This window comes from Phlebotomus argentipes, unplaced genomic scaffold, assembly GCF_947086385.1.
Source record: "Phlebotomus argentipes unplaced genomic scaffold, Phlebotomus argentipes genome assembly contig_2, whole genome shotgun sequence".
Classification (NCBI taxonomy): domain Eukaryota; kingdom Metazoa; phylum Arthropoda; class Insecta; order Diptera; family Psychodidae; genus Phlebotomus; species Phlebotomus argentipes.
This window is the reverse complement of record NW_026776162.1, coordinates 10,112,196-10,138,548: the sequence shown is the minus strand read 5'-3', so window position 1 is coordinate 10,138,548 and position 26,353 is coordinate 10,112,196. Positions and strand designations below refer to the sequence as shown.

Sequence of the window (26,353 nt, the reverse complement as noted above, 5' to 3'; positions counted from 1 at the left end):
CAATCTCTCCACTTTCCTCGCCACATTCTCGTTAAATAGTGTGTTTTGGAGAAAATTAATTAATATATTGAGCACTAAAGCAGCAGCTCTTATCTTACGTACATTTTCTTTCTCTCTTTCTCAACATTCAGTGTGTCACTGCTGCTCTTAGTCTCTCTCTTCCCGGCCCCTGAAATGCTCGTGAAACAGAAATTCACTCTAGGAGGCAATTAGTCGACTTAAAAAAGATGCTATTTACAACTGTTTGCAATGTATAATCATAATAATTAGTATTAAGATGCCGAATTGAGGCGCAAAACTCACTAAATCGTTGCACGAATTCCTCTCTTTTTCCCTCTTTCTCTGTTTTACAAAAAAATGTGTATATTTTGTGTGTAATAAAAAATTCATCTGTTTTTTTATCATTTCATGTAGAAAATAGGCAAGAAATACACAAAAATATGAACAAAATACTTCTCCAAAAAGTTTTTAACACCATTATTAATATATCTAGTATTTGATCAGTGGTTCTACTTTCCTCATCTTCTTCATATGTTATAAACAACAAAAAAAAGTTTGATAAAGACATTTGCCGCATTTTATACTTATTATCAAATAAATCCTCTCTAATCACCCATTGATTTTCCATCAATTTTTTTTCTTTTAAATACAATAGAAAGTTAATTAATTATATACTTAAATAGCAATAAGGTTTGAAGAACAAAAATTTCTTTTCATCCCAAAATCACCAGTTTTTTTGCAGATTATACAAGTCTGACTTTGTCCATTCCAAAAAATCTTAGCCAGTCCTAACACAATTGTTATTACGCTATTTATATGCAATGCACACCATCTCTCTCGCTCTCTGTCTCCCTCTTTCAGGCTGATTACATCCTTAATTTTAGAGCCCTAACACGCTATTACATTACTTCCAACTTGCCGCATCCAATTACAATCACTACAGTATATAGAATATTGTAGCTAAAATATTACAATATAAAGTCACAAAGTACAATTTTATCCTCTTCACAACTTCCAATTTGACCTCATCCATCCTTCGTCAAATGATGCCTTTCTTGATAAAATGATTTTTTTGCGTTTCCTTTCTTTTTTGCCACTGTTTTTCCTTCCGTCTGCGCTTGTGCTGTTTGTTCACATTGTTTTTGTTGCTTCTTTTTGCTTCTTGTTCACGGGCAGAAATGGCGGTTGTTGTTTTTTTCCTGTTTTAACTCCAACATCCCAGAGAAGAATCCTCTTCACCGTGAGATCAAAGGACTTTTTTAATCAGTCAGACAGACACTCAGCACAATTCCTTCTCGGGCACTTTGGCTCGCTGAAGTCGTCTCTCTTCTTCTCGCCAGCTTTGCCGCCGCCGCGCGTGCGCGTCTTTCTTCTATTCCTTCTGCTGATGCGGATGATGACTGCTCGGCGGCCCGCCGCCAGATCCTGAGCCACCCTCCGTCTTCGGCTCGCGCGGCAACAGATAAACTGAACCATCGGCTGACAGTTGCAAGCTGTACTGCGACGAAGAGTACGGATTTCCATCCTGATCTCTCATGTACTGGAAAGGAAAAGAAGACATTTTAATAACCATTCGTCAATCTATTGATTTTTCATCAATATTCCATTATTTCTAACTAGATTTGCTGAATAAGAATCACTCTCTTAATGCTCATCTCTTAAAAACCCAGTTAAGAAGTGCATTAAACATTATCGATCATTAGAATCTTTAGAGTATCAAGAAGTGTATGAAAAATATTCTTTTGTAGTTTTGTAGTTATTAATTACTTTTCTGATCCTTTTCTATTGTAATTCTACTGAAGTTTCCCGTTTCGCCATGAACTTACGTGAAAAACGTGTCTATAGAGCGCCGTGAACTTGTCCATGACTCTCTTCTGCTCCATCAGCGCCGAATCCCGATCGCTCATGAGGCGAGACTTGCGCTGTCGCACTTCCTTCACCTCATCGGCCAGCGACAGGATCTGATCCAACTTGCGCTTGCGGCAATTCTGCGCCGCCACCTTGTTCTTCCCGCGACGCCTGATGTCCCTGATCAGCGACAGCTGCGTCTCGCTCAGCTCATACTTGGACAGGCGCTCGTTGAACTCATCCATGGGCAGATTGATGATGTCATTCACGGGCATGGGAATCTGTTGGATCTTCTCAGTTATGAATTTCACACCTTTGCAAACAAATATTCTTGCGTTTTGAACTTACTCCAAGTGCTTTGGCGCGCTTCTCATCACGCGTCAGGTGCTCATCTTCGCTCTTCTTGTGCGCCTTCTTGTCCCTGGCCGGCGGCTTGGGAATCACCCCACTGCTCTGCGGCAGCGTGTACGTGTGATTGTGACTCACGAGATCGTGCACGCCGCTGCGCGCCTGCCGCGCGGCGAAATCGTGCGAGCACGAGTATTTTATCTCCAGCGGCGGCGCCAAGTGGTGACTCTTGGCGTTCATCAGCGGTGGAGCGGCTGGTCCCATGGCACCTGCCGCCTCCAGACCGTGCGGCGCTCCGCCGGCGGCGCCCTGCGGCCCCATCGCATACTGATCGTACTCATACTTGATCCCCGCCGCCGGCATCGCGTCCGCCGCCAGCGCCGACGGCACTGTGCTCGTGTTCTGCTCCTGGAAGTACCGCTTAGCGAACATGTGGTGCTTCTTCTGCGCCACCGGCGGCTGTCTGCCGCCGGACTCGCCCAGGCGCCCGCTGTAGCTGTAGTCATACGGACCGCCGTATTTGCTGCAGGAGAGAAGCGATGGAAGTGAGCATTTGGAGGCTTAGAGATCTTTTTCTTCTCCGGAGACTCACCTCTGGTATTCCTGGGCGGAGTCGCTGCCCGCGTCGCCCCACTCGCCATCCGAGAGCGATGGCACTCGCTCGGAGCCCATGGAACTCACTGCACTGTCGCTGGATGTGTCAAGACGATCTCCGTGAGCGCCCGCAATTCCTCCCAGGCCATTTATATTGGTCTGCATGCCCAGCAGGCCGCCGCCGCCGTTCGCCAATCCACCCGCGGCGCCATTGATGCTGCCGCCGAGGTTCGTGGCCGTGGAATTGTTAGACGTGGAATTGTGATCCAGCATTCGCATTGTGTACATGCCTGCAAAAGGAAGTGCGCCAATAAACATACAAGAAAAAAATTACCACCAAAAGTGATTTTTATGCACACAAAAGCACTTCCTCTTCCTGTCAAAATGCACTCTTCTGCATATGCCAAACTTGATGGTGTGTAATCGAAAATTGCACTTTATACAGTCTATTTTTTCTCCAAGTGGAAATTGATAAGAATTTCCTATCATTTCCTCTTCATTAGGCCATTATCACATGGGTGGCAGCATATGCATCGTGCCTATGCTGCACTGCCATTCAAACAATCACTTCCGTTTATCATACAGAAAAGCAGAAGAAGAAAAAACAACTCTTCGTGCGTCATTTTCTCACATTTTATCTCATTCAGCCATGCATCTTCTCACAATCTCCACTCTCTGTCCCTCCCTTTCTATCTCTCTCGCCGTCTCTTGTGCTTAAATTCAATGATAACACACTCAGCGGGACGAGAGAAGTATATTTTCCACGATTACTTGAAGAGGCAGCAAAATGTGGATAAATTATCACCACGATGATGAGTTTCCCTGAACATTAAATCATTGGCGCACACGAGAGTATAAGTGCGCTTGTGTAAATAGTCGATCAACACCCATTTACCATTTACCATTTGCTCAATTTCGCCACTTTCCGGATGAATCATTGCATTTTTCCCTCTGGCGACTTTATTCGCGCCCACAAAATCGTGTCACACACTTTTATCACTGATAATATTCTCTCTGTGTGTCGCTCCTTTTTGTCCCAACCGCTAAATTTATACCGCACACGCCACACACAAATTGTCTCTCTTTCTTAGTCAGCAGCAATCACTCCAACTTTGTGATGATCACACTTGTTCACCAGCAAATTACTTCATAGTCCACCAATATCACACTCCAATGTGTCGCGAGAGAAGAGGCGAAGATGAAATTTCATACGTGATTTCTGCCACAAATTCTCCGTCTCACGTTGTGTTATGTGTTGTTGAAAAGATACGGGAAAAAAGTGCCACTGTCGAAGAAAAATATCACCCAACAGAGAGAGAGGACGAACTTGTGTGTCTCTGTTTCACTTCGCCACACTTTTTCCCCCGAAAAAATTCGCGTATTCAGTCCACTCAATGTAAATATCGCGACATGACTAAGCATTTAAAAATAGTAAACACCAAACGATAATGCAAAGAGGCCCCAACTCTTTCCAATTCCTCTCTCGCACACACAAACACAGCTCTCTCTCTCTCTCGTGTCCGCCAAGAGTAAAGCGCCTCAAAATTCACGTATTTCCATCGATCATCATCATCATCAGCGCACGTCAAAGCCAACTCACACATGCGCTCTTCCTTCACTCACTCTGTGCCGGCGATCGGCACTCAGCCGCCCCAACATTTATCGCTATCAATCGTCATTCCGCGGCTCAATTGTTGCCAACACACAATTCTGCGCGAGTCTGTGCGAATGCCAATGACGAGCGAGAGGGAAAACACACAACTGAAAAGCTCACGTCGCGCGCGCGAAGCACACAAAGTCTCACTGATAAGGCATTCACTCTCTTCTCTCTCTCTCAAGAATTGATAGCCAGAAAACACACCTATCAGCACACAATTCAAGTACAGACGGAGAAAGAATCCGCAAGACTCTGTTATCATCGTGGAGAAACAGAGCGATTAATAAATGTGTGCGACGAACAAAGGACAGTAAAATCATCGTCACTCTCAATATCGCTGACGCCACGGAGCATAAGCAGCATAGGATGCTTTGAGAACTTTTTCAATTGCTCACAATTGAAGGAAATATTGAGAAAAAAGCTCCATTTGGTCTATTAAAGCCTTGTGATCTTTCAAAAAATCGAAAGCTAAGAAATTATCAAGTCAAAAAAGGATCTCAATATGATCTTCTAACAAATCTGCTTCAGTTTTGTCAGTATTTTGATCAAAAATTGTCACAAGAACCAATAATCGATGAGTAAACTGAGTTAATTTCTGTGAAAAACTACAATTTCATAACTCTTACGTAAAGAATTACCAAGATAAAGAAACAGTTTGATAAGAAATAGTGAAAATCATTCGTGTTTCGTGACAATACATTAAATACACAGACTTATAATTCTCAATTTTCTTCTACAGTTCAAAGTGTTTCTCACTTCGCAATATCCTTCAAATTGAATCATCTGAATTGGCTGAACAGCAAGAAAGAGCAGCAGGTGAGCCAATTTCAATGACTGCCAACATATCATCAACGCTGCAATTTGCAGCGAGCTTTCAGTGCCTCTCAAACACTTCTTTTCGCGTGTGTGCAAAATGCCAATGAAAGTCCATTAATTACAAAATTCCCTTTTGGCCAAACTGCAGAAATTCTCCCTCTCCTTCAACACATATTTCATTACAATGTTGCACAAAATGCATTTTATACCAATCTCGCGTCGTCACATTCAATCCAACAACAACAAGCGCACACCAATTCCAATTTACCTGGAATTGCTTTTGAGAAATCATATCAAAGGTACACATTTTCTCTACACCCCGAAGAACATTTGTTATAAAAGCCAACACACACCAAATGATTAATGAGTTTTAATGGTGGAAAATGGAAGGTGATTAAGAAAAGAAAAAAAAAGAACTACAGGGACTTTCTAATGTCGAAGAGATAAGCAATAAAGAGAGCTTTAGAGGAGCTTCAGAGACGCATGATTATTTTTCTTTCAATTGTCCAACTCACCTTGATAGTATTGGCGTCCTATTGGGGAGAGATTCGAAAAAAATTGAAAGCGAAAATTAATGTCGTGAGAGAGGCGCAAAGAGGCAGCAAAGCCCGGAAAACTTTGTGTCTAAACGTCAAAGCCAGTCAACATGAACGTGACAAAGACAGAGCCAATGAAACTCACCTTCATTGATGCCAATGTCCATCAGCTGCAGATCCTCATCGTTGAGGATGGAATTGAGAAAGCCATCGGTTGTGGAATTGATCTCGGACGATGTGTTGGAGTAGTAGAGAATGTCAGGATCCATCTTGTAGCCAGACGCGCCGCCGTCCGTTTCCGTGCTGGAGTTCGTGAGATGCATACTTGACGCCACGGCGGAGCCTAGATTTGGCCCATAGTGCGGCTGTCCGGCGGCTCCCAAGTCCGACAGTGAGGCATTGTGCAGCACAGCCGGATGAGAGTGCGGATGTGTGAATTGACTGTGCTGAGGAATCGACGGTGCGGATGGCTGCAAGAGAGAGAGACACTTTGTCAGACAATCTCTGGCATGATAAGACTTGCACATCTCTGTGCTCACCTGATAAGAGTAGTGAGATGAGTAGTGTGGATGCGATGGGATGTCCCCAACGCCCATGCCCACTCCCATGCCCGGCGACAGGCTCAGCAAATTGGCCAAATCCTGCCAGCGCTGCTCCATCGACACGGCGCGGCTCAGCGGCACTCGCGGCTGCAGAAGAGAGAGAAAAAAAAAACCCTCATTATTCAAGCGTCTCACTCCACCCACACTCTGGATCCCTTTAATAAATGGTCACGCGAGTGGATTTCACGTCACATCACCATTTATTATTAACGCGATTCAGCCCCCGGACGAGGGCAAATGGGGTGGGATTTCGTGTTAAAAGAAAGCTCATTTGTCGCCTCGATGAGCGTGCGAAGAGAATTCCATGATGAGAACTTTTCCTGGCCTGATAAGGAGTCGAAGTTTTGCGTGAGCGCGATATCGAGCTTATTTGCAATTTTTCATGCATAAAACATGATGGTGAGCTTTTAAGAGATGGAATCTTTTAACACAGAAAGATCGCAAAGATTCAGATGAAAAAAATAATCGTCTTAAATCCGCCATTTTGAGTCAATTCGATCAATTCAACTTCTTTGAATTCCTTTTATGTGCTTTTATTCTTCAGTATTTCGTGTTTCTCAGAAATGCAGCACAAATTTATGATTAATTCTTACTTTCTTCAGCATAAAAGTGGCAAAATGTAGCTTTATGCAACACTTCTATGTTGTCTAGCCATTCGAGAGCAACTATTCTAAAAAGCACTCTTAACTTGAGGAAAAATTAAGCATTTTTCACAGTTTTACATAACATTATTCCCAATAAGTAATTTTCCCAATGAGTCCAAGGGCAGAAGACGTCTCTCTTCCCACTCATCCAACAAGCACTCATTTGGCAAGTCTCTGGGAATTTTGCACGTGAGGGCGAAGGAGCGTGGAAAAAATTACATACAATTTTCACGGCATTTCTGCCCAACTTCCCCCCGCTCAAGTTCCATTCCTCCCGCGCGCACTCAAAGCTCGCCTGCCGCGAATGGAAGATATATATGGAAAAAAAGGCATTCAATAAATTGCTACTTGTGGTCAATTTTGGCGAAGTCTCTCGCATTGCGCTGTGTCACACACAATTGACAATCAAACCAGCAAACATTAATAGAGTGCCTGTGAAATTAATGTGTGTTGTGGAGTAACAAAAGAAGTAACATCAAATGCACACACAACGCCGCGAGAACCGCCTTTTGCACGCAATCCACTGGACTTGGGCAGGCAGAGAGAAGAAAAAAAAACAACAAGCGCAATTGCTGAAGAGAGACACTAAATTATACACTTTATAAGGTTCAAATCTCAGGGAATTCTACAGAAGCTCACGATCGAGAATTTTCACGGAAAAGGGCGGGAAACTTTTTGCAATGAACATTCCCAAGTGTATTTGTTGTGCCTTTAGCACAGGAAGTTATCTCACCGTGCGCACATAAAGTGATGTTCACAACATCGTCAAATCACGATAGATTGACCTTGAAATACATACCTAAGAAAAAAAAGAAGGCAAAAAGCCACGCGCAATAGATTTTCTTTCACTTCTCAAACGCTTCAAACCAAAACCCAAATGAAGCTTTGTGCCAAAAAAGCTCCTCAATTGCGCGATGATCACTCTTCTTCTCTCTTAACGCCGATCTCTTTGCACGATAGAAAATGCTTATTCACCTTTTTGGCAACTGCAAGTTCAAATCCTTCGATCATTCAAGTTCAACAATCTTCAGCGTCACTTCTTTTTTTCAAGTAATTGCCATTTCACCACGTTTTTTCTTAAAATATTCACACTGAAAATGATGCCAAAACGAACTGAAATATCACAAGAGTTGTATCTTTACCGGTATTCACGTTGATACTGAACTAAACGAAGCATTAACATTAATAATCCCAGCTGTATTAACTACAACTCTCCGCTTCTCTCCAGCGCAATTCCACAACTGTTGTGACTATTTTTCAAGACCAAAAGTCGAGGCACGAAATTAATAACCGTAATTGATACTGTGGCCAATTGTATGCCATTTTTTTCCAACAATTGTCAACATGGATGCTGTGTAATTAAGGTAACTTCAAAGTACTATTATTGGCTCTTTAGCACATTCGCGAAGATGGGAAGCAAATTTACACTTGACGCATGCGAATATTGAAAAAAAAATATCCAACAGAAGTATCAATTTTTTCAAACGCTCTCATATTCTAGGCCTTATTAAAAACATACACACACAATTATATCAACTTGTTAAAGAATCTAACTTATAATTGCTCTTCATCATTCCAATTGTGAAGGTGTTGGCAATTAAAGATCGAGTATTTGAGTGAGGAAGGAAAAATGATGCAAATTATTGTCAATTAGTACAAGAAGAAAAAAAAATTCAATAATGAATATGCAAATTATATAATACCGCACATTTTACGTCACATAAAACACAAATTCTTTCCTTTCTTCCCAGAAGATAATCTCAAACATGCCATCGGGTTTACATTTCACTTCTAATCTCTCCACATACACATTTTGTACATTTGTAATTAACCCAAAATCTATCACTTTAATGATGGTTAAAAATTTTGCACAACTTCATGCTGAACAAAAGCCCCAATTGTTGGCCACTTTATCGATCTTTCCAATCCGTAAAAGAGAGGCGGAGGAAGAAGAAGAAAAAAACGCTAATACAAGATTTTAATTGGATTTTGCATTGAAATCTGATCTAAACACAAAAATTCCACCGGCAAAAAAAGTCTCAAGATCAGCATCAGGAGAAATTAAATGGGACTATTAGAAATGGTCTTTTGACCTCCGTCATCTCACGAGGTGGGAAGAGATTAAACTGGAAAGAGAGAATGCGAGAAAGTTCCGCTGAAGACGTAAAAAGGGATTTGAAAGAAAGTCAAACCATGCTTAATAGGATAAGAACAGGAGAATTTACAACCCCTCAAGTGACAAATTTCTGGTGGTTGAGAAGATCTCAATTTGTCCCTCTGACGCCCATTTAACTTGTGCGTACAATTTCTCCAACAAGAGGAAGTCAAACACTTTTGCTGCTAACCTGCAGAAGAGCTCAAGGAGGAAACTTAACATTTTTGTTGAATTGTGTATAAATCAGCTTATGCGATCCACTCTTTTACATACAAAATAACCACAAGACTCCTGTCACTCACTTGTACCACTTTTTCCCTACTTTTTCAACCCTCCCTCCCTCTCTCACCTCAGGTGATTCCTTGTTAAGCAAACACTCAAAGCGAAAAGGTATGCTGGCTCTTGACAATGTCTGAGAATTTTGGGAAATTATCCATGCCGATAAAATGTCTCAGCACAAATGTTAATGGTTCTTACAAAGTCTATTCTTCATCATGCTTCGAATCTGCATTGAGAGAAAAGTACTAAATGCTCCTCAGTGACTAATAATTTGTGCTAAATCAGCAATTTAAGCTCCAATTTTTGACTGTGCAACGGATTTCTCTGAGTGCACGAACAGCCAACTGACCCAAACTGTCTTGTCAATTGATTTCATCGCCAACGCTTCGCCACTCTGAGTGTTTTTCCTTTTAAAAACTCAAGTGTGTTTTTACAAGAACATATTTCATCAGGTATATAAATTCTTGGATTCCATCAAAATATCCCCACAGACAGACTGAATAAACACTGAAACACTGTTTCTCAGTCTGGCTGGGAAAGTGTGTCACACAGAAAAGGGATTTACAACTCACCTGATGATGATACGAGGACTGACGGAAGGAGTTGACTCCATGTCCGTAGCCCTGAACAGATCGCGGATGCTGAAAAGAGGCGCTGGAGCTTTGAATCATCATATCGCAGAGGAGTTCTTCTAATTCATTCGTATCGTCACTCTTAATTGCGTCCTCTGACAAGTCAAAGGAATTCTCCCTCGTCAGCGGCGACTTCACTTCGTCACCCAAATCTGAGCCAAAGCCATTCGATGATACGGAATCCAGTGGTTCGCGCTTGGGTTCGAAATCAAAAGCATCATCCTGGAAGAGCGGAAAAGCAGCGATCTTCAAGTGTCTTTCTCTCCAGGCGCCAATGTCTGCTGGGGACTTACCTTAAGGGCATCTTGTTCCGCTGAGAGATCGTCTAGCTGATGCAGAGCCTCCTGAAGCAGGGAGTCATCCAACTGAAGTGGGAGCTTCTGGATGTATTCACCTGGAAAAGCCAGACAACATGTTGGATTGAAGAGGTCTCTCTCGGTCTCTCAATTTGGAGCAGAATCATCAAAATCAAACATTTTTGCCTCTTAAGCATGACTCATGATGACTAATTACAATTTTCCCTCAAAAAAGGTTAAAGCCCAACTCGCTTCTCTTCTATCAAAATCTAAAATTACACCGTAATGTTGCAATTTTCTCTCTTTCACGCACACCCAAAAGAGACATATGTATATTCCCCCCGCTGAAAAGTGTAACACACACTGGTCATCATCCTCTTTACGGCCATCGTATGACCTCTTCTTCTCTCTTCACCTACAAATCAAATATTGTCTGTTAATATTTTCCCTCGCGCGTGCATTTCACCGTGTGTTGAATTTCCAAATATTTGCACAGGATTGCTTTTCTCTCTCACATCAAAAACTTTCTGAGGTCAATCGACGGGTTGAGCAAAGTTCAACGGTGTCAATCCAACTTGCGGGCGGGAAAAGCAATCAACTAAACAGTCAAACTCTCTTCTTCCCAGTCATATCATTAAATATTCATTGAGCACGAAATTCAATTTTCTCCACTCTTTTCCTCACACTATATATCGATTAGATAAAGAGACATTCTTCGGCGGGAAATCAAACTAAAAAAAACAGTAAAAAATTTGCCACCTCAACCTTGGTCACATTTTATCAAATTTTCTTCACTCATCAATTTGCACATTAGCGTGCTTTTTTGTTAATTCAATCGGCAAATCGCCAAAAAAAATAGTGAAATCAATTTGTGCTGATTGGCTATAAATTACTCTTTTATAATCGATTGTAAGTGAGAAAATTCTCATTATTAAAATAACATTCAAATCACAGAAATCTTCCCGTCGGTTGAAGAAATGAGTGACTTTTCTTCCCTTCTTTCCTTTTTTTCTCAACCCATCAAAGATTGTCTAGATAAAGTTTCGAAAAATGAATTTTTATTATTTCTTTTAAATGCCCTTTTTCGGAAATTTCATAAATCATAATTTTTAAGCCTCTTTCAGGCGACATTTTGCAAAGCGCAAAAGGTGCAACAAAAGGTCAAATCATTTTTCATAAATTCAGTGACATATTCCGTTTATGCGACGCAGAAGGACAAGCGAAGAAATCCTTTTTCTTTCTTTCTTTCTACCACCCAAAAATCACACAATTATTAATCATGTGTCATTGAAATTCTTGCCAAAAAGGAACTCACAGAATTTCTTCTTTGCCAAGCGACGCTTTTGTAATCCACACAGGATCAACTTATAATCCAGACAGCGCACAAGTTTTTCTTTAGTCCGTTCTTTTGCACACTCTCAAATAAACCACACTTTGCACACTTTTGTCAACTGATGTCCTGAAAAGTCCTTCGATCACGAGGATTTTTCACAAAGAATCACTCTCTTATTTCTTGCACAAAACTCTCAAAGACAGATCCACAGACTCTTTTTCACTCTCTAGAACTCTACTCGCAACTTTTGAGACTCCTGACTCTCTTCTATGGCTGAACTCAGTTGAGTGTTGCGCGTTCAAAGTGCCATGAAAAAGAGAGTCGAAGAGGCGAAACGTTGAACCAATAAAACAAGATGAAGCGATCCGTTGAGGCTTGAATTGAAGAGGCGTGGCCTCGAAAGTTTCTCGGATGTGTTTGATGTACATAAAGAGACGGGAAAAAAGAGAGGAGAACAACTCTGCAGCTTTATGTGGCACACATGGCGCGCAAAAGCACTAAGAATCAACCCATGGAAGAATGAGACGACATTATATATTCTGGATATTCTTTTGCCTCGAGAATTTTTCAATACAAGTATGTATATATAGAAGAAGAGCCGTTGAATATACTTCAACTCCCTCTCGCCCATCTTGTGTTTTGTAAATCATTAAAGAAGTTATGCTATATTCTTCATTTTTCTTCTTATACACCACTTTTTTCCACCAACGTCTGAGAGATTCTTCTGCTACACGAAGCGTCATAAATATTAAAATCATAGAGAAGAAGTTTTGAAGCGCGAGAGGTAGAAAAAAATCCTCACCTTCCCAACCATATCAATTGAAAACAATTTCAACACTTTGCATCCATTTAAATTTCTTATTTCCATCTCACCATTCGTCTTCATCTTCTCTGCTTCTTCTTCTTCTTTTTTTGCTCATTTCACAGCACGAAACACAAGAGGAGGAATTGGAAGCAGCGCGCGAATGAAGCGCTTGAAGATAGCAATTTGGTAATTAAAGTGGAATTTAAACAATAAGTCTAATAAATAACACACTGTGTGATGAGAAATCCAATTTCTTTTGCGTCCAATCAAAGCCCCAAAAAAAGGAGAGTCAAGATCCTCTTCTTTCTCGAAAATCCAATCAAATTTGTCCTCTCTCTCTGCTGGACTGATCAATATTATAGAGTAAAACCCTTGTGTTGAGAAACATGACCAAGATTATATCATCTCACTTGAACCCGGTCAAAATTCCCTTTTGCCACGGAGGTCCACAAGTATTCTGACGGTGGAGTGAGAGATTCCGATGACTTGTCCAAATTAATAAATCGACAGGTAGAGCGACAGATGAAGAGGTGAGACAAAACAAGATGACAAACAGAGCAACTTCTTCCGACACACCGGAAAAGCCCATCGCCAAAGAGATCGCATTTGGACAAAAGGTAAATAAACCATCAGAAATTTGCCTAAACATTATTTCCCAGAGTCACACTCATTCAGCCAATTTGGGAGTCATTCACCATCTCCTCATCAAAATCTCTCCACTCATTGCACACAAACACAAACTCAAACACAGAGAATTTCAACACCTGAAAACAACACACAACACAACTCTCTTTTTCAAACTATTAAACCTCATTTGGGTACGTTGAAAAATTTTTATTTGATATTTCGGTAGCTAGACAGACTCTAGACATCAATTGATGAAAAGTCATGCATCATGATTTAGCTTTATGACGTCAAGATGATGATATTGCATTATAATACGTACACTGACCACATTTTCTGGTGTTGTGCCGAAAATCTCTCTCGTAATGGTGACATAGTAAATTCTCATATATATACCACGCGCGCTTCCAGAATACCCCCGAAAACCAGCGCACATTTCACAAGACAAACCATTCCAGAGACTCTCGAGTCTCTCTCTTTCTCTGGTGATGGTCAAAAGTGAAGAGTCAATTCCAGGGATTTAAACAAGACACCACAAACCAATATTGCAAAAATCCCTCAAGCAAAACCGGAAGAGAATTTATCAAGATAAAGAAAAAATCATTCTCCAACAAAATTTATATGATGTTATCCCGCATTTCTAATATCTACAACTGTAAAAATTGTTAAATGTTCATGAAACTTTATCTCATGAGCACACATTTTTCTCTGGTAAAAGCTTTATCTTCAATCTATGGCAAAAACATATCATTTTTCCAGGCGAGAGAACGTGAAAATAGGACAAATATTGAACCGCGTGAGAAGATATAACATTCTTTATATCATTACATAGTAAGTAAAAAGCATCAAGCCAAAGATCACAATCTAATGAGATTTTCCTTCTATAGAAAATGATTTGCTTGTGTTGTTGTGAGAGTGAAGAAAGAAATGCCAATATAAGATTATATCGAGAAATTCATTTTATCCACTGGATTTTTCAATTAACCACATCTGTTTTCCATGCAATAATGCCGGAAAGAATTACCAAATTGAAACACTCCTTCTTCACACTTAAACATATAACAGCAAAAATCTCATGTGAGAATTTGTCATGAAATTTGTTATTCATAAACTCATACATTGAATTGACTTGTTAAAAATCCAAAAAATTCTTCTGTCAAATCGTCAATGCTTCATTGTTAGACATGTTTTTCGATTCGCCTCTTCTCGGGGAGAAAAAATAACATTTTCATCTCTTCGATTTCATACAAATGTCCATAATAAATGTTGGAAACTATTAATTTTCCACCAATTGTAGGGATGCGCGCGCCCTTCGTCTGCTCTCTATAACAATGCGGGTCACTGAAAATCGTGCGTGTTTGGAAATTTCCTCTCTCTCAATTCCATGATAAATTATTATTGGGAGGAAATTTAAAAAATGTATACAATTTATAATCCACACATAGTATATTGGGAACTTGAGAGCGCGAGAGAGCGAGAGAACATCGCAAGTCTTGAGGCCCTATTTACTTTATAAGCCTTGTGTGCACACACTTTATATATTTATCAATTCCCATGGTAATATTTTACCCTCTCTGACAATTTGATAAATGATGATCCAGTAATTCTCTATGGTATGGAAAAAATAATAATAGAATGGATGGAAAAAAACGAACCCACAAGAGGTGGAGTATAAAAGTTGAAATTCGATTAATAAAGCTCTTTCGCTCTCTTTCTCTTCACTCCTCAATCGTCGCGCACACATCCTATTGGCCAACTTTACAACCCAGGAAATTTCTCAGCCACTTTTTAACTCACACACAAGACACTTTCTTGCATTTTCCCCCTTTTCGCTTTTTATATCGATTCACTGGCGAATTAGAGACGCATTCGTCGATCAATTGAAGAATGTTTGTCAATAATTTGCAGTTAATTGCTTTAACTTCACTATCTCCCGCACATAAACATATGATGGAACATTTGCTGTTGGTTTTTCGACTGATAAATTCACACCACACATTTTCTATATAGGATTCAGTGTCTCTCTCACCCTCCTTTTCCCGGTTCGACGCAGCCCAAGAAGCGCAATTCGAATAAAATTACACCGTGCAACATAGCATACACAACAAAAGAAACACCATCCAAATCCGCCAAGTCATCCAAACCTCCTTCTTCGTCTTCCATCAATTTCAAAAGCATCCACAAGACTTCCCAGCCAGAGTCTCTTTCTCTCTTGCCAGCAATATAATAAATATCCTATCAAACATTGCCTTCTGTTGTATAAAATGTTGGAAAATTCACCAACAAATTCTCGCCTTTTCTGCATTTTTTTTCTCCTTTTGCAGTGAACCTTCATCACACAACAAGTCTCTGCTGACCATCTTCAAAAGACAGAGACTTCTCTTGTGCATCATCGGCCATCTTTGCTCATCATTCGTGGAAGATGCGCGCGGCATTTATTAAGCCACATAAGCAACATATGTTGCCCACCATCAAGTCGGAATGGTTCTTTGGTCAATTTTGATTCTCAACACGACTGTAATCTTTTTACCTCACATCCTCTCTCTCCCTCCCTCCCTTCCTCCTCATCCACTCCTCTTTTCATCTTTTCGACCATACAACACAGCCTGCAAGAAAAAACCGCCTGCCTCAAGATGTTCTCCGCGCGAGATCACCTTAAGAAAGAGATAATTTTATTCACGATGGAAGCTCAGCATTGCCAAAGCAGTGGCGGCGATTGTTGTAGCATTGAAAATTGAACTAAAAATTGTTCTAATCCTGATGAAAAATCGAGATTAGGAAAGAAACATTGATGTTTAAACAATCCTGTTTTTAGTTTACATTCTCTTATCTTATCAATGAAATGTGAATGCTTTCCAGAGTGTGTCTCCTGATCAGCAATAAAAATGCTTTCATAGTTCTTACATTGAACAGTACACAAAGATTCTCAGTATTAAATACAATTGAGTAATCACATTTATCAATTTCAAGCTTATTTCTTAAATCAAATAACAATTCAAATTCTGCAATTCCTACGCCGCTGAGCCGGAGAAGGGAAATGATCAAAAAGATGGGCCTATGAACTTTTTATCTCAACCTCTGTTTCTCATCAACCATATTCTTCTTCTCTCTCAAGCTTCGGTGAGAAAGTGTCTATCAACAATATGAATTTCTTTTATTCGCTCATTAGTGAGAATTTTTGGCCAATAGCTTTAATATTCCAACACACACACGCATTTGTATTTCTGTCTCCATCATAATCTTCATGGGAAGATTACAATGGCAGTAAATTAATTAGAAAATTCCTCCACTCCTGACATTCCGCCCAAGAAAACCTATCCAGTGTTGTGTATATCGATGGGCCAACCACTCTGGGGGGCTCCCCGGTCAGCACGGCTGGAGTCCCCCAATCCCGCGCGCAACTTCATGCTGGAGTCATTAATTAGAGTCATGTGTGTGTGCGGCGCATATGTTAATGCCGGGGAAACAAAATGGAATTCGTTTTGGAGCCAATTGAAAATGGACGCACACGAAAACTCCTACGCGATCCGTATTTGGCCATCGGATTTTCACATGAATTGTAAATTCCCTTTAACGAGTACCGCGCCAGAGACATAAATAAAAGTCCCCATGAAGTAACAATTAATCTTCCAGTCCAATGTTCATGAGTTCAATTTCATATTCACAGCATGAGCACTTTTTTAAAAGATATTTCTGGTTCTCTCTCTCAAGAATAATTCCATCAATTTCAATACAGGAATCAATGCAGGGATTTTTCCCTTATGAAGAGGCACCAAACTAACGGCTCAATTTTCTTCCAAATGCCCTTTTTCTCTATCTCTCTTCCCTGGACTTCTCTCCTCTGCCATTCCATCTCCGCCTCACATGCCGCTGAGCCCCCAGAAACGCAACATTGTTGTCGGGCGGACAGAGAGTGGTGGTGAATAATTCTTGAAAAATAGAAATAGGCCCTATTCATTTCCCAACAAACAGTTGAGGAGCCGAAGAGAGTACACAAGTTGGCCGTATATGCGCATGATTTTGGAAGTGCAAGTAATGTTTCGTTCATTTTTCATTCTCTGGTGGATGGCGGCGTTATTTCGGAATAATCTAAGCACGATATATCCCGCATTCACCATCTCTCCTAAATACATAAAATCCACTGCTGCCTTTCGTATACCGGGGAGAAAATTCCACGCACAGAGAAGTGAGATGGGAAGCATAGAGAAATTTCCACCAGGCATTATATGTTATTATGTTTGTGTGTGTGTGTGTGTTGTTGGAATTGAAATGAAGAACACGAGGAGCGTGATGGTGAGGAGAGAAAGAGGTCTACACACAATCCACTTTGGGAAATGGAAAAACTCCTCATGTGGCTTTTGTTAAGGAACTTTCTTACATCACACAACCCAAGAGAAGAGAAGGGAAGTTATATTCCCTTCCTTTTGCCTGAAGACGCGTCGCTTCCCAACAAAATCAATAATATTATATCCTTCCCACCATTTCTTCTCACCACCATCAGAAGAATCACATTTGGATTCTTCTGAGGCCCAGAAAAGCACGCACACATTTCGTATCCCCTTCAAAACCCAGAGAGATTACAAACTTCCCTCCAAAGCCCAAAGAGAGAGAAAAAGGACAATTTTCTTCCGCATCACACAAGGACACAATGATATCGCGAAAAACAAACCGACAAAAACTCACCTGTTTCAGCATCAATTGGCAAATTAGGCCAATCATGATCGAATTCCTCGTCCTTCTCCGTGTTCTGGGACTGACAAAGAGAGAAGAAAAGCAATTGTAAATTCCATCAAATAAGGAAAAGTCTCAAGAAATCACTAATAGTTACTTTCTCATTCTTCAACTCAAGCAGCGCATTGAGTTTCTCAGCATCATCCTCGGCACTGTGAGTCTCTTCCTTCTTCAAGGAGGTCGAAGGAGGCGCCAATGAGAAGCCCAGATCAACATCTTGCTTCCACAGAACCTCAATCAATTCGCTTTCCTGCAAGGAACATTGGAAGAAAAAGCAAAGGATTAGAGAAAATACATTGCAATAATCATATCTGAAGAATTCTTCTGCCAAGGAGAATCGCGCGCGCCTTTCAATTTCGTCCTCATCATCGTGAGAAACTTGGTCACTTTATCTACAAATCCACATCGCCAGGCATTTCGCCATTTCTTTCCCCAAAAATCCAAACCCGTAAACCCATCAATTAGTGAATTGTAATCCGTGTTTTGTGCGCATTAGGTCTATTTGGTAAAAAAGTGTGGCCCATTGTTGGCCATTTCAGCAATCTCTTTCAGGCCATTCTTCGGCTGTTGCCGCCAATGTCCAAACACACGACACACCATCAGAGGAGAGACTCTTTAACTGTTGAGAGAGTGAGAAAAAGTCCCACATCTAATCAATGGCACAATTCCTCAATTTTTGCTAAAAGTATTGACCTTCGATGATGACCAAAAAGCAGATTAAACCACTCGGAAAGCCTCGATCTCGGGCCTCTTGAAGCGTACAGAGAGCAAGACGCACACACAGCAAAGACGGCATGCCGAAAAAGAGATTGAGAGAAGTTGATAGATCGGCAGTTTTTTGTGATTATCAAAATTTGTCAGGTGAAACAAAAAAAAAATGAACACAAGATGCCCAAGAGAAGTGACTCAAGTACGCAAAGAGGCATCGAAAATAGTGGAGATGGAGTTTGAAGAGAGTGAAGAGATGAAAAAGCCACACCGCCAGACGTATAATCTTCCAATATCGTCTCAATTCTTGTAATGTAATCTCATTAATTTTATTGCATAGTGTCGAGAACATATTGTTGAGCATTCCAACCAAAATTTCATCCATTATTTCCCATCGCAATCTTCGTAAATTGTGGTTCTTTTGCCTCCTCTTCAAATTAAAAATTCATGCAATTTTCATATATAAATCCCAACCGTTAAAGTGGGTATAGAAAATCAAATCACGTTTCTATTGAAATAAACCCCATGGCAAGAAAGAACAAAGAATGAGGAATTCTGACGTATGAAATTTAATTATGTGATTTTCCACGAATTTATCCAACACACAGTTTTGCTGGTAGAGAAAAAAAAGACCAAGAGATTTTCCTTTATTCCTACACAATTTCCTCTATACATTCGCTATTGTCTTTTCGCCATCCCCGGGAAAGGGAAAAACTCCGCCTTTTTCCAGGCAAAAACACACACATATGAACAATGCCTTAAATCGTGGCGTCTTCCTTTCTATTTGCCATCACATTAGCGTGAAAATGCGCAGAAGCTTGAGAAAAGCTTCTTATTTTTCAAAGAAAAAATTGCCAAAAATGCATTTTCCGTTGCACTTTAAATCGCCACTGACAGATAAAATCTTGTCAAATTTGACATTCGCCTGTCACGGGAGTTTTTCATTTGATTTTCCATCAATTCCCAACCGAGAGACATCAACAAAATGAATTCTTTGCAGTGTATTAAATGGAGTCCAAAGTCATCGATCACTTAAGCTCCGCCTTCCAGAGATTCTCTCACTCTTTCCATCACTCATCTCACTCTCTTATATACTTTGCCGGCTTCTTTTTGTTGTTCGTCGCGTACAGTGAGAAAGAGATGGTGGAATATTGTGGCAACTGGAAAACGTCTGCGCAAAAGAGAGCAACAGAAGTTCAATTGGAATTTCAGGAGGGGATAATTTCTACATAGCCACAAAATTGTGAGAAAGAGATGCGAAATGCGAATTGGTCAGAGGTTATCTATGGTCACTTTTCGCGCCATAATTCGCTATGTAAGAACACCCAGTCGAAGAACCGTCTCTTCGCCGTCCAGCCAACAAGAATGTCATTGATAAAGATCATCCAGACTTGGAGGGGAATAATTAATAATTACAGATTATCTGATATTTAAACATCTTTCAGTTCGGGATACAATCTCTTGATTGATCAGCGCACTCAATGGGATATTAATAGTTCCCAAATGGACAACGAGAGGAATATCAAAACCACAAATTTCTGCCGCACGCCTCAAAAGAATCAAAAAAATCTCGAGAGAGAGAAGATTAATGCGAAGAAAGACTTTCTTTTATGCCTCAAATCCACTGGGGGTCCATTATTTTTCGCTTAAACATCCATTTTACAGAGACACCGACAATTGATTTCTTCTAACTTTGTCTGCACACCCTTTTTTCACTCCCACCGCGCGCCACAAGTGAAGGAGAATCTTATCGACATTCATTAATTACTCTAACATTTCATCGAGACAAATTCAGACACGCATTAGTTCAAAACTCTTTGTCAATTTGATGGACCACCGGAGGATCATTAAAAGTCACCTTTTCTCCTATCTTTTCTTCTCTCTTCTGTGTTTACCTGTTTTGATGTTTTGACGTGTGCGTCTGTGATGCAAAACTGACACACTATTCATTTGTCACCTTGTCAAATCCATCAAATGTATAATAATCGAAAAGATAGGGCGTTTATTAATGATTTCTGAGCATCTTTTCCTCCTTCTTTCTTTACTCTGTGAAATATTCGTGTGAAATTCTTCAAAATCACAGACACACAAACTCCTAAAAGTTATGCCATAACGCAGCTGAGACACAGTGAAAAGCACATGCACAACATGTTATTTTATGGCACAGTTCCACAGCTGAGACACAATTGCGGTGCTTCTGATGCCGCCAAAAATAAACTCTTACGAAATAAAGAGTCAATGAATTTCCCTGAGAACGAAGATGTTTACAAAAATACCAATGAGTCTAATAGTTCTGCCACTTTTTGTTTGTCAACATCACGCAATTGTGATCTATTTCGCCTTATCTTCAACTTCTCACGCCAGACAACTTTCAAGTGCCTTCACCTTTGGTGTCCGCTTTTTTTTTTTTACTTTTCAGAGCGCAAGAGAGAAAAGAAAATTGAGGCGTCCAAATTTTCACATTGCAGCCGAAATCGTTATTCTTGGATTGCTTGCGATGAAAATGATTGCAAACAGACGCGCAATGTTGAAAGTCAAAAAGTCTTTATCCTCTCTCGTGAGCGCCTTTGTGACCAATATAGAATGATTTTCCAACTTTGTTCTACCTACACCATTCAATTTTTCAGTTCAAGGCAATCTTGGTGTCTCACTACAATTTTCTCTGGCCATATTTTCACTCTCATCCTGACCAGTTGCTCGTTTCCCTCCTTCTTCTCCCCAATCTTAATCCCATTCCATTGCGTCGCGCGCGCAATCGTGTGCAAAATAGACGTAAAAAGACAACAAGAAAGAGTTCAAACTGGGTCAAGTTGAAAACGTGCTTCATCCCTCCCCACCCACCCGTCGCAGAGCCACTAGCAAATGCCTGTGTACAATTTATTACATTTGACGCTCACATATCAAATGCACACACAACGCGCGACTTCTGCTCCTCACTATAAATGGTCTGGCCACTCAAATGCGACCGAGAAAGGTGAAATATTGCACTCAGTGCGCGCCTCCTGTCACGCTGGCTGCCTTGCGGCGGCTGAGCAAAGTGGCCGGGAAAGCGAAAAGACAGACTCAAGAAAAATACCAGGAAAACAAGAAAGACACAAGCGCACTTCTATGTAAATTGATAACAACAATATTTATCATGCAATTCTGCTAAAAAGATTCCAAATCAGTCAGCTGAAGTGAATCAAAAACAACCGGAGTTTTATGACAAAAAGTTTCTTTAATTCAATCATATAAATGAGTCGTTGCAACTTTACAGAATTCGTATTTCAATTCATAAAAAGTTAGGAATTTGCCATGAAACTCTACGCTTTATTGACGGTTGACAGTGTGAAGTTTGAAATGACAATGTTTGAATTGTTTGAAGTTTCGCAGAAAATAAATTCCTCACTTTCGTAATTTCATAATTTTGACACTTGCTTTGACAGCATATCAAAAAAAAATTGATTGAATTAAAATAGCAATGATTCCAAAGTAAATCTTTCCAATCTCTGACTAAATGAAGACAAATAATAATTAATACTTTGACAGTTTATAAAAAAATGAAAGGGAATTAATGTTGCAACGCCCCCAAAATTAAATAAATTTAGTGCAACACTTTTTAAGACAAAAACAATTAAATAAATCCGCCGCTGAGAATTTCCTCAGCTCACAATTCAATCGCGAAAACTCTCAAGAATGCTCGAGAATTTGATTCAATATCAATTCCAAAACAAGTCATTGAAAGACTCACCATGAAAACATAAAAATGACCATCTCAGATGGTTTAATTAAGTCTTCATAGAAAATTTGAAACATTTCTCTCTCATTGCCAACCACAATAAATCGAGTGTGATCCAGTTTTTCATCATCAAGACACTCGCGCGCGCACGAGACTCTCGAGCGCCTCTTTCGCACTCTCGTCTCAACTATTAAATTAAATTTAATGAGCTCCTAATAGCCACACAAACTATTAATCAATGAAATAAGAGAGATTGCACAGAGAGACGAGACGTGCTTTTAAAACCCCACATTAAAGCTCCTCTCGTCGTCACTCTTTAGCGCGCGCACACACTTAATCAACAAAAACCCCAATGAAAGACCGCGCGAAGCCACTATAATTCATCATAAAACTTGCATTGATTAGTAATTTATACACCAGCGGCAGTGATAATGCTGTGAAGGGCAACAAAATGAATGCATGATAAGGAATCATAGTGAGTAATTTGCTTTCTCTGCGCAATAACCAATTGCAATTACATCGAATTATCTCTCTCCCTCATGATATAATCGACAGTCAATTACAACTTCAGCTGATTTTCAGCAATTTTTTTTGTCTACAATCGAAAAGAAAAATTCTGTCTTGAGACCTTTTCACACCCCCAAAGAGCCCCCGGAAAAAAGAGTCAAACGTCGTTTTATTTAGTGCTTTTTCTCTCCACACGGAAATGTTGAAAAAAGTGTTCTTCTAGGAAATTTAGTGGTATATAATAAATAATCAATTTCTCCGCTGAGGCACACGAAAAGTGGGCAAAAAGAAACGCTACGTGCTCACATTTTCTACCCATTCCCACTTTTGTTGGTTTGTAAGTCAATTCTCAATATGGCCAGAGAGTTCATCATACTTCTGAGCCAATTTAATACATACTTTTCTTGCCCATACAAGTCGCGATTCTCTGACTCTCTGAGATTTGCTGTGTGTGCGCCAGAAAGAGAGCGAAAGAGATGCCCAAAAATGAGTGACCGAGAAGTGAAATCACGCCGAAAAACTAAAGAAAAGAGACGCAAGAAAAGATGTTTCGTGGTCAAAAATTATCACATTTTAACTCATTATATTTTCACCAGAAACGCATCTTTTCTGTCTTCTTCACTTCATTGTTCTTCTTATTCGTCATCGCATTTTTAACAGCCCCGAAAAACCTTTTAATGGATTTGCCTCAGAAGCATCACGTTGTAATGACATCTCTTTTATAGACACAAACACACTCAGATACTCTATTCTTTCTCGAATTATAAAGCAAAACAGTGTCGCATCAAAAAAATAAGACACACACAAACCACATGAAAAGCAGTGGTAAATAAATTTCTTTTCAACTTATTTCGCAATTAGTTCCTCAACGACGTGTTTATGCTTTGCATTAACTTTTATACACTTTTCTATGTGTCTCTCTTCACATCCTCTTCTAATTGGACAGATTTTGAGCCCATCATTTAGGTCGAATACCAAAGCAAATGTGTTAAGGAATTTGAGAAATTTTCGGAAAAGCCAATCAAAACACACAAACTCGAAAATTGGCACGGAAATTGAAAGTTTCCTGACATATTTCCATTAGAAATCCCTTCTTCAATGACAATAAAATCTCTCTTTTCGCCACACAAAAGTTTTCCAGGGTGGATAAATTTAGCAAAAATATCGCACTGTTAAAATTAGACAGTCAGACAAAAGAAACAACTAAACATCAAAAGAAGAGGTCGCGGAGTATTTATAGATTGAACTTGGATTTTTCAGCTCAAGACCTTCAAAAAACCGATCAGCAGACTTTCTCTGCTGACCAATTTCTGGCCAAAAATACCTCGCAAAATTACAAAGACTCGTCTTATAGAGACAAAGCCTCTAAACAACAAGAATCTTTGTGCGATCGTGAAAATGTTGCGCCAATCTTATCGCAACACCCACAATTTCTGCCTGGTTCTTGACCCATTGTCTAGATTGTCTAAGCCAGAAACACGGTAAACAAGGTGGAGAGCGCGCTATTTATTATTAGCTGGGATTTCAGCACTCTTCTGTGTTCGCATCATGAATTCATTGTCGCGAAATATATTTACTAAGAATAGGAGAAGACTAAATTTTCTGCGAAACTATTTGTAATAATTTAATTGGTTGAGATAAACAAAGCTGTTAAGCAACAAATAAGAAATAAACAGGATTTTCCCACTGTTCTAACACGAATTTCACCACTTTTCTCATACGAATTGCAGAAATCTTGTCAGAATTCTCTCCCTAAAATCCCATTGACACACAAGCTAAGACAAATCGCGAGCTTATCAGCACATTTTTCGCCACAAGTGGCAACAAAAGGTGAAAACATTTCGTCGTTTCAGCAGTTGTGAAATTAGTTCGCGGTGTTTTGAAGAATATTATTGAGGACAATGGCGCAGGAAGTTGCTGATGAATTTAGGAGGAGTCGCGAACACTCTGTGTGGGCATTGGCTTCGAGAAGCTTCTCTCTCTCAGCCGCGCTTACCTCTGGCGTGAGCACAACAGACGACGATGACTCACAATCGTCGCTATCAGCTTTGACTGTTGCATCAGCGCTGAGCGCGGCGACGGGCGACTCGGGCCGCTCCGGAGGCTCCGTCTTCACCGTCACGCGTCCGCCGGCGTCGCCGTAGAACTCCTCCCACTCGATCAGCTCCTCGACGGCGGGCGACTCGGGCATGCCGTAGTTGGAGGCGCCGTTGAGCGCCAGGTCGTCGATGGCGGGCGCCTCGGGCGGCATGAGCGAGTCCAGCAGGAGTTCATCCTTGGCCGGCAGGCCGAGATAGGGATACACGGAGGCGATGCTCTCGCCGAAGTCCGTGAGATCGGCCAGGTTCTCGTCGAAGATGCTGGCGGAGTCGGCGAAGGGCGCGGCATTGAGGAAGAGCTCCTCCAGTTCGGCACTGGCCGCCGCCGGACTCTCCTCACCTGACGCAGTCCGTTGACCCGCCGTAGCGTTGGCCGCGTCTGACGCGCTCGCCGAGGCGGAGCCCGTGAAGTTGTGATCTTGATGGACGGAGTTGAGCAGGTAGGCAGTCACGTCGTTGGAATTGTGGTTGAAGCGCACGAGGTCCTCAATCAGCGGTATCACAGCCTTCCGGTTCGAGTAGTGGCTGATGTCCGTGAGCGGCGTGGCGGCGCGCAGCTCCAGCTGCCAGCCGTCGCCGTCCTGGAGCGCCAGCTGCGACTCCCAGCCATAGCCAAGGTAGCTGGATGGGTCCACGCGCAGCAGCGACAGCACCAGCGCCACGCGGAGCAGCTGATCCGCGTGCACCTTCTTCAGCGAGATCATTGTCTCTCCCCAACACAGAGAGTCTCTTGTTTCCTTTACAAAAGTATCAAAACACACAGTCTCACAGCTTCATAAACTAAATGCGCCCTCCTTTGTCAAGCGTCCTCCGAAGCACGCACACTGAATTTGGGCAACGCAGGTGAGGAGCGCGCCCCAAATCTCATCACCGGAGCCTTCGGTGCTCCATTCTCCACCAAATTACCCCCAAATTAGCCACTGATTCTCAGTCTTTCAGCCTCCACTCAACTCAACCACATCATCTGTCCTCACCGCGAAATTCCACCTTGCTTTTTGCACACCAGTCAACTCGTGGGGGCCACTGTCTCACTCCCGGACCTCAGAAAAACATGATGACTGTCAAAAAACCCTAACCTCCAAGTCACTTTTCCTGCAATTTTCACTGCTTTTCCACACTGAGCGACACGTCTCAGTCGCGAAATCCACTGGGGACACGTTCACCTCTGCTGTGTGACCGCACAAAGTGGCATCGACAGATTATCACTTGAAGAATATGAATAAAACACTGCGGGAATCTATTCCGAAACTCTTTCTTCTTGCCATCATCTCTCACTCACACACACGCATTGCATCACGCACGCTTTCGTCACCGCGCGGGTTGCCACACGTCAACCCAGGCGGACACGTTCACCCTCGCGGCTCAGCACGAGTAGCGCCACGCGAAGGGAAAACGTCAGTGCTTTCAGCGAAAGAAACGAT

At 41.1% G+C, this 26,353-nt stretch overlaps 1 protein-coding gene across 5 annotated transcripts in view; it reads right to left on the bottom strand.

Annotated features, from left to right (window-relative positions):
- Window positions 1-103: 103 nt before the first annotated feature.
- Window positions 104-26,353, bottom strand: part of LOC132265091 (segmentation protein cap'n'collar) — a 28,024-nt gene continuing 1,774 nt past the window's right edge. The window contains exons 2-13 of one of the 5 annotated variants that reach the window (XM_059765571.1): window positions 24,830-26,333; window positions 17,998-18,150; window positions 17,853-17,922; window positions 10,405-10,505; window positions 10,052-10,333; window positions 6,339-6,488; window positions 5,945-6,269; window positions 5,779-5,796; window positions 2,789-3,080; window positions 2,197-2,719; window positions 1,827-2,138; window positions 104-1,540 (exon numbers count right to left, since the gene is read on the bottom strand). In XM_059765571.1, coding sequence (XP_059621554.1) covers window positions 1,373-1,540; window positions 1,827-2,138; window positions 2,197-2,719; window positions 2,789-3,080; window positions 5,779-5,796; window positions 5,945-6,269; window positions 6,339-6,488; window positions 10,052-10,333; window positions 10,405-10,505; window positions 17,853-17,922; window positions 17,998-18,150; window positions 24,830-25,636 — 3,201 coding nt within the window. In that variant the 5' untranslated portion in view covers window positions 25,637-26,333 and the 3' untranslated portion in view covers window positions 104-1,372. The remainder of the gene's footprint in view (window positions 1,541-1,826; window positions 2,139-2,196; window positions 2,720-2,788; window positions 3,081-5,778; window positions 5,797-5,944; window positions 6,270-6,338; window positions 6,489-10,051; window positions 10,334-10,404; window positions 10,506-17,852; window positions 17,923-17,997; window positions 18,151-24,829; window positions 26,334-26,353) is intronic. The other 4 variants (XM_059765572.1, XM_059765575.1, XM_059765573.1 and 1 more) reach the window with 4 other exon arrangements.